Genomic DNA, 15,760 nt, shown 5'->3' on the forward strand with positions numbered 1-15,760 from the left:
TTAATCATCAGAAATAACATACTCCTTTATACTGAGTACAACAGTTGATATTAGAGTTACTTTGGTCTTTGGTGTGGACATATTAATATAATCTACTGTTTCAGGGTCAGGTCATACTTGTTCACAGGAAACACATTATTTCCACATGAGAATCTTCTAGCTATACAATCATTTGCACAATCTGGCCCCGCTAATCTGGATGATCACACTTCTCTCTCAAGAAATCAAGGAAATTTCAAGTTTTCTTTTTATTGTTCGACGTGTCACATTTTAAACATGAAAACTTGTCATATCGTGATATAAACAATCAAAACATTGTGTGTGCATTCACTGAAAAGAGAGCTCGGTATCTATTAAACACAATGACATCATTTACGTAGAAAGAATTTAAAGGTAGATGAAAAGCTGGGTGTCATGACTCCCCCCCCCCATGTATATACACTGAATGAAGCAATGGCAGTGCATCATTTCAGATTGCATGCTAACACAGCAGCATCATGACATTGAAACATGCACACAGCAGCAGTGATGAACAGGCGCGTCCAACCAGCCTTCAGCGGTTTGTCTCAGCTCTCCCAGCTGTGGAATGTCTTCATCTTGTTTCTTTGAACTAACGATTAGCCGTTATTAGCTGGGCTTCCACTCAGTCGTGAGTTGTCCTGTCTGTCCCACCCTATTCTCCAGTAGGACCATTGATCAGCTAATGTTACCTGGGACTAAGAAGTGTCTGTGTGATAATATGTCAACACAGAATAAAACGCAACTGTCAGATAACGTACGACCAACTTTGATCCAAACATTCGTGCTTTTAAAAGACATCAGTGATTTGAGTGAATTTTTAATCTATAATATATTCTAAACATACAAAAGACACATAACCATACATTTACATCCACCCAGAAGGAACGGGTAGGCAAACATCAGGCAGTAAGATTCATTTCTTTTATCATAGCTTGTGCTACCGTGCTCATATCAAAGTTTATGTAATGACTTGTTTCTGGTGGGCACCCTACCATGCATATAAACATTCAGCTATACAACACCTTGACTTGAGTTTTTCTCTGTTCATGTATGATGGACAATTGTGAAATTATTTCTTTATTCTCTCTATTGCCAAATTGGTCGTCCATCTCTACATCCTCTGGATCCTCTCCTTTTCCCATGGGCCTCAGCGGCAGCATAAGGCCTGCATGTTGTTGACTGGTGGTGGGAACAGCCTGGCAGCAATGAGGTCCGCCCTTGTCTTTAGTGAGGAAGTAAAGAAGGGCGTTGAGCCATGCATTGAATGATGCTAAAGGCCTTGTGATCTTGTAGCACATGGAGACCATGGTCATGGTGTGACAGGGCACTCCCTTGGTCACCTTCAGCAGAAGGAAGATGGTTCTAGTGACGTGAAATGGGAAGAAACACAGAGCAAACAGGAGGGTGATGGTGATGATAGTCTTGATAGACTTACGTCTGCGACTAGCATAAGGGGAGTGGGAGCCAAGGAAAATGGACATTCCCTCATCTCTTCTTAGTGGCCTAACCATTCCGTTGCTCCCTCTTCTTCCTCTTCCAATGACTGCAGGGCCACTCCTCTCTCTAATCTCTGCACCCTCACATCCAACCTCTCTTTTAACTCTGTAGGATGATGGCTGAGAGTGCAGTGTCCTAAATATGGTCAGAACAACATGAGAGTAACACCAAGCAATGATGGAAAAAGGCAGAAAAAAGCCCAGTAAATGGAGGATTATGCCATATGGTATGTAATCAGGAAACTCCTTATCTATGGCATCATCCCAGCAGTTTTGGTACTCCTCAATGACTCTTCCCAAGTTACCTTTGCTGGAATTAATCAGTGTCACCTCATGGCTTAGATTTTCTCTACTGCTTGCATTGCTACCAAGGCCTGCCAATCTTGTTACATGGCCGGTCTGGGCAAATCGAAAGATGGGGCAGGTCAAAGCAAACACTACAATCCAAACCACGACACAAGTGCACTTGACAGCCTTCTTGGTCTCTATTGTGATGACTTTCATGGGGTGGCAGATACCGAGGTATCTATGGACAGAGATGCAGGTGAGGAAGAAGATGGAGCAGTAGAGGTTAAAGTAGAAAAGAAAGCGAACCAGGCGACACATGAAGTCCCCAAAAACCCAACGATCACGCATGACATAACTGGCTACGAGAAACGGCAGTGACAGACCATACATGAAGTCTGTGGAGGCCAGGTTGACCATGTAGATCAGAGATGCGTTCCAGCGCTTGGTCCTGCGGAAGGATCGGTAGAGGACGACAGAGTTCAGGGAAATGCTAAAAATGAAGGTGAAAGAGTAGCAGATGGGGAGGAAGATGTACTTGTAGGACTCATCTATGCTGCAAGACGGAGATGGTGGGGTCGAGGAGGGAAACGGCAGGAAGGAGTTGAGAAAGTCTTGGAGTACAGAGTTGCTGATGTTGGCAGGAACGGCTTCTTTCGATGACATGGTGAGGGATAGATTCCTTGTCATGTGAGGGTGAAGTTGAACAAGTCTGAGACTTGCACCTCTGTGGTTCTGTCAAGAGCGTTCTGTGTCATCCTTCTACTCTGGAAAATGATGCTGTACAGCATGGGCTCAGATGGTTATGGAGGAGTGGGTTACCCTGGAGACAAAAGGACAAATCAGTTACCATTTTACAGACTCTCGTGGACCACATCTCAGCTTCACAGAAACCAGTGACTACTGGTTTGAATCAGCTTTAAACATGTTCAGAACCAAACTGGTCTGCTGGTACCATCTTTACCTCTGCCTTCCTCATTGTCTGTTCGTAGATGTCTGATCAGATTATGTCACCAATCTAAGAGGTGGTCCCGGGAAAAAAATTTGTGGGCATACCTGATACATACCTGTGTGCGTGTGTGTGCGTGCGCTAAGGCCTTATATTTTAAAGAAAAGAATGGAAAAACAATTTCCCTAAGGAAAAAAAAGACAAGTGGAGAAAAAAATTACGTTACATTATTAAATTTGTCCTGAAAACAAAAATCAGCTGCATTATCCTTATATTTATCTTTTCTTCAGCAAGGAAGATTTCATTGAGACCCAGAACCTCCCCTCCACAACCTCCCATCTCAATATAAGTAAATATATAATCATTAAAAATGATCCTCTTCTTGTACACAAGAGAACCCCTTACAACCACTTATCCTTCCTGTCGGTCACCGGTCTGCTGGAGCATATCCCAGCTGGCCTCGAGGAAGAAGTGGGGTACATCCTTGATGAGACGTCAGCTCATCGTGGGGCCACACAAAAGACAAACAACCATGCACGCTTACAGTTACTGACAATTTGGTGTGACTAATTAACCAACCAACCAACCAACCAACCAACCAACCAACCAACCAACCACCTAACTAACTTACTACTTCGCACATACTGAAATTGAAAGAGTGCCCTGTCTCTCTCTCTCCTCCCTTCCTCCCTCCCCTCCTCCCTCTCCTGACTGTTGACCAGGATGTGTTTGACCTGGTCTTTCTGCTGCTGATTCTCTGCTTGTTTGCCTTCCTGTGAACGAGGGTCTGTTGCTGAATCAGGTCTTCTCACCCCATTAACTCAGCAATAAGTAACCACATATCCCTGAGGTGTCTCCATGCACACTGGCCTCACTCCCACTCCACCAGAACTCCTTCATGCTGTTGTCACAGCTGGGATGTCGAAGCCCTTTTCATGTCAGGTATTGTCGGAGCAGCAGCTGAGCCTCGGCGGCGGGGGGGACGGGTTGACAGAAACAAAATGCTCTAACAAAGAGAAACACGGCGGACAGCAGAGCTCTGAGATGTAGGGAGTCAGAGCAGCTTCATCACATTTGTCAGTTAATGGTTAATGTAGTTTAAGACTCACAAACACAACTCATGTTTCATCTCATTAACTACACATGCTGAATGCACAACCTGTGAATGCATCACGCATTGAATGAATATCAGAGCTGCTTTGGAAAGTCTTGTATGGTTTCATAAGAGTGAGACTCTCGTCTCCGACTAAACAAACCCACCCCGACCCAAACCGACATATGAAGTCCAGGAGTTCTCTTAATACTTGAACAGTATTGATCAAATCAAGTCAAATTTTATTTATATAACCCCAAATCATAACAAAAGTCAACTTGTGGCACTTTACATATACGGTAGAGCTTCTCTAAACCAGAAGCCCAACAGAAATGTCCAGGAGCAAACAACACTCTCATGTTGTTCTGACCATCTTTTAATAGGCAAAAACCTCGAGCAGACCCCAACTCATTGAGATTGCCTGCCTGCCTGGACCAATTGGGGTTATTGATCAGATGATAAGAGGTGAGATGTTCATCTTTCCATCATTCCAGGACGGCCAACTCCCGGAACAATGTCCCCCTGCTCCACCAAAGGAAACACCATCCCAAACTAATCCAAAAGTCTAGAATGAGGACAACTAAACCTCCAGTAAAACCTCTGTTACTGTTCACATTGATTCACATAATTTCCCCAGACATTCTGGTCTCCGTCTTCTTCATCGTTGATTATTTTAGATACTCCAAGCTGCTGGAAAAGCCTTCAGCAGGATCCAAGAGGTGCATTTTTATTGTCAATTCATTTACTGATCATTTAATGTTCGGTCTTATTGTTAGTAAAATGAATCTCCTTTTTAATGTCTTATTTTCCCATCGGTTTCTTCTTTAGTCTTTAAATCATGGGCGATAGTTTGTATTCCTCATGTGTGAAACACTTTGGAAAGGTGTTTCCTAAATGAAGAGGTTAGGGATGATGACTAGAGTGATGAAGCTATCAAAAGATTTTTATATTGTGGAGAAAAAGTTGGAGGTTAATGTTTGCTCAGAATATATCACCAATCCTTCAATCCTCCACTCCAAAATTCATCTCTGAGCATAGAGTGGGGCTTCAAACACCTTCATTTTTTCATCTGCATATGAAAATATTGTCAGACAGCAGTTTTTTTTCTCATTACAGTTTGAAAAGTAATCTTTGTAGAGGTGCTCTCATTATAAAGATAATTTACAATGTCACTTTTTCATTATTATGAGATGTCTCATTATTGAATGATATTTAATCATTACTATGAGAAGACCTTTTCTCATAAGTGTGTTCTGTTGTTACATTGAGTTATGTTCTCAGGTCAGTTATTTTTATGATTACAGGAACTCATTTAATCATTTTTATCATATATTTTTCTCATGAGACCTTTTGTATTACAATCTCATTTGTCGGGGCAATTTGAGAAGAGTTTGTTTTCCAGGAACTGCTCCTGGTTTGAAAAATCACCGGCCTGATGGATCATCTGTTGTATACATATTCACTCTCATCAAGAGATGTTTTAAAGTAGATTTATGATGTACTTACAAAATAGAATCTTGAAATCAAGTTTGAAAATGAAGTTTTACTGCCAGAGTAAACATTCAGCTAAAAATAACCACACCTCAAGACCGGCATCAGGAGTTCAGTGTTTGTGTAAAGGGAAGAGCATCAAACTCATAAATACCTGCATCACTGCAATCTGCTGTTGGACAAAGAGCTTACCTGTGACCAGGGACGACTCGGAGTCCATATGGCTCCTGTTCTACCTGAGGCTCAGCAGAAAGACCACAAGAAAACACCAAACATCCAGACTTCAGCCGCTGCTCTGTCAGTAGGACGAAAATACAGCGTCTTCTGTTGTTTCTACAGGTCAGAACAAATCAGCGGTCAGAAAGGGCCGGGGGCCAGGGGCTCTGGGGAGCGATGACCTTGACAGTTGGACCATTTCAGCTTTCACCTTTTCTACTGCTTCTGAGAGCAGCCTGGTCAGTTTCTATGGTAATGAGTCCCTCCCTCTGTCCCCCTCTGTGTCATCCAATTCTATTCCTGCTCTCTCTCTCTCTCTCTCCGTGTGTGTGTGTGTGTGTGTGTGTGTGTGTGTGTGTGTGTGTGTGTGTGTGTGTGTGTGTGTGTGTGTGTGTGTGTGTGTGTGTGTGTGTGTGTGTGAGATGCCTCACCTTTTTCGATGAGCTGAATGTTTTGTAATGGAGGCTGATGGCTGTGAGAACAGACAGATGAATGTCCCCCACGTGTCTGTGGGACAGTGTGTGTGTATGTGTGCGTGTCACAATATTTAAAATAAAACAGCTGATATCTTGGTCAGGCTTCAGAAGGTCCTAAACTGCCTCTTGTTGGTTCTTCTGGAGGCAATTGAATGCACATAAAGCAGGATTGGTGCACAAAAAAAGAAATGCAGAGTGCAAAGAGCAAAAACCAGACAATACATCTAATGAGTTAGTTCAAAACCTAGTTAGTTCATATACACACACAGTATATATCAAACATATACATATACACATGTATGGTATACACACATAGAGTAAACTTCTGTGACCAGAAACATTAAAAATGACTAACTAACCAAACATAATCACCAGAGAACTGAATGAGGAACCAACACACTTCATGTTATCAATGCTAACGTGTTATCAATGCTAACATGTGGAGGGTTTGACACGTCTGGGTAGGAGGGGGACTAGATGGGCTCCTGGCACAAGAAGCTTGTTGGAAGAGTTGAACCTATTGCAGTCTGGAAGCCCCTAGGGGGACATTAGTTCTACACTCACTAGAACGTTCGGGTCCAGGACTTGATTAGACTCGGGGTTTCAAACAGTACAAATGTTCTGCTGGTATCAAGCCAACACACACATCACAATCATTTCAAGCACCCACACTGTTCAATCGGCGAGTGCACTTCCACCAGTGGGGAGTTGTTAAATGAGGTGTGATCGGCAGTAGCAGGAAGTCATTGAACCAATGACCAATAGAAACCTGCTCTGAAGTCACTGCTGCAGGAGTTTACTGCTTCTTTAAGGAGCATCAGACGCATCAGACAAGAGGCCCCACAACACACACACTCTAGTTACACTAAGTGTTTAACTACTGCTGTACTACTACTACTAGTACTAGTATTACTGCACATTTACTGTGGAGTGATATTATTTCAGTACTAGTGTTCTATACTGTATTGATGGGAAATGATTTCTTACTAAAATCGATGGTCTAAGGGCAGAGGGTGGCACATCCTGTAGGGATTGTAAAACCCTGAGACAATTGAATTTGTAATTTGGGGCTATGTACAATCAATCAGTCAATTAAGTTTTATTTGTGAAGCACTTGATCACATCACCAGACATTATGAGGCACTTTCACAGACAGAGAAACCCAACAGAACCCTCCAGAGCAAGCATGAGACAGCAGCGGGGAAAAACTCTCACTGAGGAAGAAACTTTGGGCAGGACCCAGACTCTAGAGGGTGGCGCCAGAAAACCCAATCAGACACAGAGAAAACATGCAAACTCTTCACAGAAAGGCCATGTTTGAAGTTCTGGGGTTTGAACCCAGAACTAACCGCTGTGCCACCAGCCTGCATGGTGGCACAGGAGGCAGAAGCTGAAACTGTTCTACTCCAACAGACCTGACAGGTAACACATATCCTGCATCCTCAGATCAAAGAACCCTGATTTTTTCTTAAATCAAGTAATTCTATTGATGAACTATGTTTTAGTCTGTAGTAATACTACTGCAGTACTAGTGGCCTGCACTGTAGAAATACTACTGTAGTACCCGTATGAAGGCTGTAGAAATACTACTGCAGCAATGTTTTGGACTGTCGTAATACTACTACAGAACTAGTGCACTAGACTGTACTATCACTACTGTAATACCAATGCTACAAATAAGCTTAAAGTCAAACTTTAAAATCAATTTTAAAATTAACTGGCAACCAATGAAATTGGGCTAAACCAGGAGTTATGTGGTCCTACTTTTTGAATGAGGAGTCTTGCAGCAGCATTCTGTTCTCACAGGCGTTTAATCAGTGTTTAATCTGGGTTAAGTCTGTGTAAAACGAGCTGCTGTAATCTAAATGTGAGGTAATAAAAGCATGTATGAATGTTGCAAGGTCTTTTGTAGATAAAAAGTACTTCGTCTTAGCTATGAATCTGAGCTGATAAGAAGAAGCTTTAACAACAGAGCTGAATTGATGACTTGAATTTGATAACCGAGGACAAAGGGCTTTTCTCAGGTTGTTTATAGGGACATGTGGTCCAAATAAAATCATCTTTTTTTCTTGGTATTCAACTGGACAATGTTTGTTACCATCAAGGATTTAATGTCCTCCAAACACCAAAGTGTGTTAATAGATGAGGCGTTTCCAGGGGATACGGGTAAATACAGTTGTGTATTATCAGCATAGCAGTGGTATTTTAAGCTGTGTTTCCCAAAGATAGAGCTGAGGGCCAGGTATAATGACAGCAGAAGGGGGCCAAGAACTGATTCTTGGGGGACCCCAAGTTTAATATTCATTGGAGAACAGGACTCATTATCTAGTTTGACAAATAAGTTCATTTAGTTAAATAGGATTTAAACCAGCTTAAGACAGGGCCCTGTAGTCCAGCTGTACTTTCTAGGTGATCGATTAGAATGCCATGATCAACGGTATTGTAAACAGCATTGGATGAGCAATGCACATGATCCAGAGTCGGTGGTAAGTAAGAACTTTTAGCAGAGCGGATTCAGTTCTGTTGAGGGCTCTGAAGCCAGACCGGATATTAAAACTATTCAAGACAGAAGAAATCTGTAGGAAGAGACAAAAGATCATCTCTGGATGAAGCTGCTGCTCTGTCCTCCACTGTGGGTGTGTCCTCTGCTGTGGGTGTGTCCTCCACTGTGGGCGTGTCCTCTGTGAACGTCATCGACAGCCTGCTGAGACGCTGGAAGAGTTGACTCACCCCACAGCAATGTACTCTGATTAACTTTTATTGAACAGGTCTTTCAAATCCAGACGATCTCTTCCTGTTTGTCTCCTGGTTTTCACGACTGACTCAAACCCGATCAGCCTCAATAACAACAGTGGTAGAAAACATGCACAAAGTAAATGTAAAAATTAAAAAAACAAAGGTAAATTTCAAGATGGGGTTGACACATAAGGGGGGGTTCACCTTGGTCTGACACCAGGTGTGAACCCTACATTGGAGTCTTTCTACAAGCCACCGTTAACAAAGAACATTGGGGATCTCCAATGGACGATTGCACACGGCGCTGTGACCGTCAAGTTTTATCTCGATTTTTAATCCAAACATGTTGGAAGACGGTCCGTTGTGTTCGCACAGAGAAACTGTTTTCCACTGTTTCCTGGAATGTCAGAGACTCAAAACTATTCCTGCTTTCAGAGTCTTTCTCTCATTCGATCTTGGTTTTTTTTAAAAAAAAAACAAGCCTTTATTATTGGTTTTAAATGCAGGAAAAATAAAAATGTTGAAGGGCCGACTGTAATCTGGAAATCATTTTAAAAAGAATGGTTCAAACAAGACTCATGATTGACCCCAAATTATTACAGAGAATTAATTATGTAAACGTTGAAAGAACGTCCTCCAAGGAGGTCTGCTTCCAGGTCTTCTCCATGGCTTCTTGTTGCTCACAGAATGTACAACGGCCTTATAATCCGACTTGAAGAGCTTGTTTCCAGAAAAGTCTCTTTCAGGCCAACAATGAAGTCACTGAACACCACAGTAGAGAAGGTGGTGACTCTGGACCACAACCACAGACCAGGACACCTGTTCAAATGTCTTTGGGTCATGAGGTCTCTTGACTGGACGGGTTCACAGCGAGGTCAGGTCCTGGACCTCCAGCAGCATGGCGTCCTGCTCCGTCCTCAGCTGGTCTCTGACCTGGAGGCGCCCCACAAGCTCTGAACTCAGGTCTAGAAAGGACACATGAACACACAGTTGAGAGCAACTCTTCATCAGATCCGAGAGGACCTGTAGGACCACTTGGGGGGGTACCTTGTATGGCTGTGCTGAGGGACGTGGACAGAGACTTCAGGTCCGGTATAGAGAACTTCTGTAAGTCACTGTGCTCCAGATGTTTCCTCTGGACCACCGGATCATTGGATGCTTGAGTCTGAAAGGAGAATCAGGAGAGGAGAAACGTGAGTGGACATCCAGGAGAGGACAACCAGGAGGTGGGGGAGTCAGAGACAGCAGGACGACCAGACGTCTGACTCACCAGAGGTTTGTGGTCCGATCTCAGCCGGTCTCGTAGGTTCCTTAGCGTGTTCCTGAAGCCTCTGGATTTGGGTTTCTCTGGTTTGGCAGGTGGAAGCAGTTGGACCTGGACTGTTCCTCTCTTCATCATCACACAACATGTGGGAGGAAGAGCATGAGATGACTGGAGGAACTCTCATGGAGAGGGTAGCATCAGGGTACTCCGATTGATCGATCGATTGATTGATCACCTGACCTGGCTGACATTCTAAATACTTTGATCCATGTTTTTGATCAGAACAGTGAAAAACATAGAAGCGGTTAAAACCTCCAGCTGATCAGCTGATTGGAGGAATATTCTATCCTGCAAACCTCCAGCAGGAAAACTTACTTGTGTGTTTCCTGTCTTATTGATCTCCTCCTCATCTTCCTCACTTTCGCTGTCATTGATGAAGCAGAGCTGAAGATTCATCTGCGTCTGCAGGCTGGAGGACACACACCAATCAAACAGGCTGCCGGTGGATGACGGTGCAGCACGGAGACCTCTGATTGGTCATCTAGACTCAGTGGAACCATTAATGTGAACCAGGTTTGATTGTTGTCAGTGTGTGTGTGTGTGTGTGTGTGTGTGTGTGTGTGTGTGTGTGTGTGTGTGTGTGTGAGCATGCATACCGTGAGGTGAGAGCCAACACGTGGCTGTTACAGGCGTCATCTCTGTCCTCCCCATTCTCTGCTCTCCACCCTCTGTCCTCTGTCACTGGAGCTCTGCCTCGTTCCAGACTGACCCCACCCTGACACACACATCACAGGTCATCACAGGTCACTACAGGTCACCACAGGTCGCTACAGGTGACACACACACACCACAATCTGCTGTTAGCTCATACTTTATTAATTACTAACTGGGTTGTCCTCCTGTAGGAACTAAATGATGTAGGAACCAATGTTGGTCTGGTGATGTTTCTGCCCAGAAGCATTAACCACTGAACTCTGGATACTTTGCTAGTTGATGTCAACTATTGGTGATTAACTGAGAAACTTAATGAAATAAAACAGAGTCATCAAACATAAAGGGGCGTGTCTGACTTTTGATGAGCAGGAAGTGACATCACTCACGTCAGTGTGGTGGAACACCTCAGTGGATTAAAGCTGGGTTTAGCCTCTACACCCCCCAGGAGAAAATTCATTCAGCAGAGGTAGAGATGTTAAAGTTACATTACAGTACTACAGGATTTTAATATTCTGTGTTGTTTTAATGTCCTGTTAGTGTTTCTGGTCAGTCTGAGGGAATAAAACTTTAGTATTTAGAGTAGTAATGAATTTAATAAATAACAACTTACGAACCCTTCAGCTTACAACCAGTTATGTTTGTAGGTTGAGGACTACATGCCCTTCTTTTAGTCCCATTCAAAATATTCAAATTACACTCCAGGCTATGACCCCTGACCTTTGCCATCTTCTCCTTTTTTTCCTGTTCTTGCTTCTCAAGCTCAGCGATGCGCAGACTCAGTGCCTCCCAGTGCATGATGGGAAGGCTCAGATTGTCCTCATTGTAGCCTTCCTGCCACAACAGTGCTGCATCCTCAGCACCCTCATCCTTGTCTTCTTCATCCTCAGTGTTGTCTCCACTCCGGTCCTTTTCGGCCTCGTTGCTCTCCTTCTCCTCTCCCTGCTGTCTCTGTCGCTCCTTCTCTCCATCCATCTCTGCAGGGAAGAAGCAACACGATGCTGTTTCAAACTGGATAAATGACAGGATGTCCAGTGACCCTGGTCTTCACTGAGTTCACCACCTCTGCATTTTGATGTCCAGGGTTAGAAAAACCTGGAGGGGAGCTTCTACGGTAAAGATCACATGTCCATACGTTCAATGGGGTTGGAGGCATTCGTCCACTAGTCTCTGGATTAGAAAACCAGCAGAGCTGTGAGGACAACTGTAGAGACTACCTGTAGGACTGTTCAATCTAGTCCTTATAAACCTACTGCCAGGGAGGAAGGATGAAGACGGGACAAACCTGAGAGTGAAGACCTGTCACCTGCTTGAAGACCAGAACCACAGCCTGAGAAGACTCCAGAGCAAAACGCTGGAAGCGTTACCAACAAAGAAACGTCAAAGCATCAGGTCCACAGGCCGAGGTGGTCTGACCTACATGTAGGTCTACCTGTGGGTCTACCTGTAGGTCTAAATGTAGGTCTACTTGTGAGTTGACCAGTAGGTTTACCTGTAGGTCTACCTGTAAGTTTACTATTAAGTCTACCTTTAGCTCTACCTGTAGGACTACCTCTAGGCATATCTGTAGGTCTAACAGAAAGTTTACCACTAGGTCTACCTCTAAGTCTACTTGTGAGTTTACCAGTAGGTCTACTTGTAGGTCTATCTGTGATTTAAGTAGCAGGCTTACTTGTAGGTCTACCCATGAGTTTACGAGTATCTATACTTCTAGGCCTATCTGTAGGTTTGCCTGTACATGTACTTGTGAGTTGACTAGTAGATTTACCAGTGAGACAACCTGAGACTTTAGTAGTAGGTTTTTTGGGTCTACCCGTGAGTTTACCAGTAGCATTACCTGTAGGCCTACCTGTACGTCTACCCGTGAGTTCACCACTAAATCTACCTCAAGGTCTTCTTATGAGTTTATCAGTAGCCCTACCTGTAGCTCCACCTACAGGTAGGGTCTATCTGCAGGGTTACCTCTTCAACCAGTAGGTCTACCTACCTATTACGTTTACCTATAAGTCAGCCTGTGAGTTTACCAGTAGCTTTACCCCTAGGTCTACTGTAGGTCTACCTGAAGCTCTCCCAACACCTCTCCCAATACCTCTGCAGGTCTCTGGCCTACATCCAGAGACCTGCAGGGAGCCATTCACAGACAGCACACAGTCAGGTAAAACTTCTCCACCATTAACAGGTTGATCAGGAAGAGATGGTCTATTCATGACACATCAGAGATTGTAACGTTCATCACCAGTGTGACATCACAATCCTGGTGTCCTCCATTGTGACTGGTCTCAGTAACATTATAAGGAGCAGGTTATTGATTTGAACAATTCTTAATACATCAAAGAAGCTGCCAGCATCACTGGGTTTGTAATAATTGATACTAGCTCATTGGATCACTCTGAGGTGACCTGATGGAGACAGAAATTGTTGCTTCATCAAACTTTCAATGGTCCTCATCTTTAGCACCATCTTTATCAGATTTCTTCTCCTGCCTCAGAAAGACTGGTTTCATCTTCTTTGTGTCGAGGAGTAAAAGTTCACAAGAACACAACAATGTCAACTCCCATCAGCTGGTCCTGTACAAGTCTAATGGAATCTCACAAGAAGGTGTGGCATGTAAACAACGATGGTACCATCAACCAATGAATGACGGTAAGCTGGAACTCATAAAACAAAGTCAGTCTGACTTTATTTGTCATAATTCTGCTATTTCTGGAGTAACTGTACTGTTTAATGGGATTACTTTGGTGTTTTTATAGAGTAAAGGTAGTGTTAGGAAATACTGAATGTGTTATAGACTGGCATAGAGCATCTAAGGCTAAAGTCTAATTGGTCGCCCAGTTAAAAACAATCTTGAAGATAATCTGCAATAGTTTCCAGTGTCCCACCGTCTTGAAGGCCTCATTACACCCAACATCACTGCAGCTGCCTGCAGGAGGTTCTAGTCCTGCCCTCTGTTTGCTCATCAGGTAAACCTCGGCTTACCTGGTCTGGAGTTACCTTGTTCTTGAGTATATGTCGTTTTCAAAAGAAAAACACGGAAAAATTATAATAATAACAATAATTACGTCATTTTACTCCACTTTACGTCAGTACACCACAAATACTGGAATCATAAAATCACTAGTAAACCCTTAAAGCACTTAATGTCATGTTACTGCACAACAGGTCAGAATAAAAAGAATTGATCATATTATTAGCCCGTAGTAACCCCCGTGACCCACGAGGTGAAGCAGCGGCTGAGGATAAGATGTTTTTTTCTGTTCTATATTAAAATATAGAAGTTAATCGTTTGTTAACTAAAATAGTTTCATATTAACTAAACATTAGTGGAAATTTATAAGTAGGGGACAGAACTCAGGATGGTGATGTTGAGCACCAGTCCTGGCTCCTGGAACTGATTAACGGTCGTGGATGGGGGGCTGCTGGTCGTGGATGGGGGGCTGCTGGTCGTGGATGGGGGGCTGCTGGTCGTGGATGGGGGGGCCCCTGTCCTCAGGATGAAGCATGGGTGGGCTACGGCCCTACAGAGCTCGAGCCTCTGAAGGGTGTGTGTGTGTGTGTGTGTGTGTGTGTGTGTGTGTGTGTGTGTGTGTACCTCGGTTCGTACCCTGCTCCCCGGTGGTCCGGCCCCGCTCGTCGGGTCTCGTCAGAGGGGTAGAGAGTTGTGCCACATCGCTGAACTCCTCCAGGGTGTGTGGGTGTAGGGCTTTTCACAACTTGTGTAGTTCTTGCGTAGTTTTTGTGTAGTTGTGTTCCCTCCTCTCATCCGTTTTCTCCCGTTCTTCTTCTTCTCTTTCCTCCGGTCGACCCTCTCTTCCGGTCCGAACCCCCCCTGGTCGCTCATCCGCTCGACCTCCGTCCGACAAAAGACTCAAACTTGTGGAATCTTAGCCCGAAGGAAGAAGTCCAGCTGAATGACACCCCTCAGCTTCCTGGGAGTCCCTTCAAAATAAAAGCCACCTGGCTGGAGAGCGATGGGTGGTGGTGGATGCTGGAGGGTGGCTTCACTTCCCACGGAGGGAAAACGGAGCACCCCCCCCCCACCAGTTAATATATATATATGTTAATTATAGATTTTTGACAATAATAATTAACAATAAATTAACATAAAGATCAATGATCAGGCCTAAAGATTGAACATTAAATCAACTTTATTAATCCCTAAGAAAAATTATTGTATGTATATATATATATATATATATATATATATATATATATATATATATATATATATATATATATATATATATATATACATACAGTGAGCCCTCACGAATTCGCGCATCAGTGATTGCGACTCCACCTCATGGCGGATTTTTAGTACGCAGTCACGTGATACAGTACACCTGCTTTCTATTGGAGGTGCGCTCCTCTCGGACTTAACGTGAGACACAAAAGTGTTTTAAACAGTCTATCAGAGTATTTTAAAGGTAATACAGACAGAAGGTGGTTTAATATCAGTATGGGGGGGGGGGGTCAGAAACATTTAATTTACTGTAAATAATAAGATAGTTTGTCGCTCTATCGCGGAATTCGTGATTCGCGTGTTGTTCATGGAACGCATTAACCGCAAAGAACGGGGGCGCACTGTATACTATATATATATATATATATATATATATAATAGCAGTTAACAATAATCAATGAATGAATAAAAACGTAATACTGATATACTGTATATTGGGAATGAATGACTTATTCCACGTTGATCACAACTGAAACCACATTTTATAACAGGAAATGTTTACTGTAGCAACTGGACTGTTTCACTGTGTGAACCTGGACTGTAGTGTTGACTTATTTCATTGTGTTGGCAGCAGAAACATTTGCTCCACGGAACTTCAGGTTTTTGGTTTGGACACCAGGGGGCAGGAGGACACCATCAACAGCAGGTAAAGAACTTGGGTCAATTTTTGAGGTGTTTGTTCAGTGTGAACCAAGTTGCATCAGAATGGGATGTCGGGCTGAACTGTGGGAGAACATTTTTCTGTTAATGTTTGGGACAAAAATAAAAAGTCAAACTGGACA

General features: G+C 43.4%; 2 protein-coding genes across 10 annotated transcripts; both read right to left on the reverse strand.

Moving 5' to 3' along the window:
• si:dkey-6n21.13 (P2Y purinoceptor 3) lies at positions 1–5,790 on the reverse strand. Of its 8 annotated transcripts, none has more exons than XM_068308190.1 (4): positions 5,528–5,790; positions 2,341–2,625; positions 2,189–2,253; positions 1–2,043 (listed from the first exon to the last, which is right to left on the reverse strand). In XM_068308190.1, exon 4 carries the CDS (start codon positions 2,019–2,021, stop codon positions 1,029–1,031), a length of 993 nt encoding a protein of 330 aa, XP_068164291.1. In that variant the 5' UTR covers positions 2,022–2,043; positions 2,189–2,253; positions 2,341–2,625; positions 5,528–5,790; the 3' UTR covers positions 1–1,028. The 8 variants fall into 8 exon arrangements, 7 of the variants coding, with proteins under 7 accessions (XP_068164291.1, XP_068164288.1, XP_068164287.1 ...); XR_011034420.1 differs by having other exon boundaries at positions 1,221–1,361; positions 1,457–1,653; positions 1,823–2,625; XM_068308192.1 differs by having other exon boundaries at positions 1,249–1,383; positions 1,530–1,653; positions 1,823–2,625.
• Positions 5,791–8,769: 2,979 nt separating this feature from the next.
• On the reverse strand, positions 8,770–14,649 carry si:dkey-6n21.12 (schwannomin-interacting protein 1). 2 transcript variants are annotated; one of them, XM_068308194.1, is made up of 7 exons: positions 14,340–14,649; positions 11,459–11,715; positions 10,684–10,802; positions 10,403–10,496; positions 10,034–10,153; positions 9,811–9,928; positions 8,770–9,728 (listed from the first exon to the last, which is right to left on the reverse strand). In XM_068308194.1, exons 2-7 carry the CDS (start codon positions 11,711–11,713, stop codon positions 9,628–9,630), a joined length of 807 nt encoding a protein of 268 aa, XP_068164295.1. In that variant the 5' UTR covers positions 11,714–11,715; positions 14,340–14,649; the 3' UTR covers positions 8,770–9,627. The 2 variants fall into 2 exon arrangements, with proteins under 2 accessions (XP_068164295.1, XP_068164294.1); XM_068308193.1 differs by having other exon boundaries at positions 14,328–14,648.
• Between the last annotated feature and the right edge of the window lie 1,111 nt (positions 14,650–15,760).

This window comes from Antennarius striatus, chromosome 23 (genome assembly GCF_040054535.1).
Source record: "Antennarius striatus isolate MH-2024 chromosome 23, ASM4005453v1, whole genome shotgun sequence".
Classification (NCBI taxonomy): domain Eukaryota; kingdom Metazoa; phylum Chordata; class Actinopteri; order Lophiiformes; family Antennariidae; genus Antennarius; species Antennarius striatus.

What these genes read in the sequence shown, in the direction of transcription:
- si:dkey-6n21.13 (XM_068308186.1), bottom strand. Translation starts at nt 2,492, where the DNA reads ATGACAAGGAATCTATCCCTCACCATGTCATCGAAAGAAGCCGTTCCT.
- si:dkey-6n21.12 (XM_068308194.1), bottom strand. Translation starts at nt 11,713, where the DNA reads ATGGATGGAGAGAAGGAGCGACAGAGACAGCAGGGAGAGGAGAAGGAG. An exon ending in GTGTTGGCTCTCACCTCACG is followed by an intron (nt 10,497 to 10,683) that starts GTATGCATGCTC and finishes TGTGTCCTCCAG; the next exon opens with CCTGCAGACGCAGATGAATC. An exon ending in CCTCAGCACAGCCATACAAG is followed by an intron (nt 9,729 to 9,810) that starts GTACCCCCCCAA and finishes TGTCCTTTCTAG; the next exon opens with ACCTGAGTTCAGAGCTTGTG.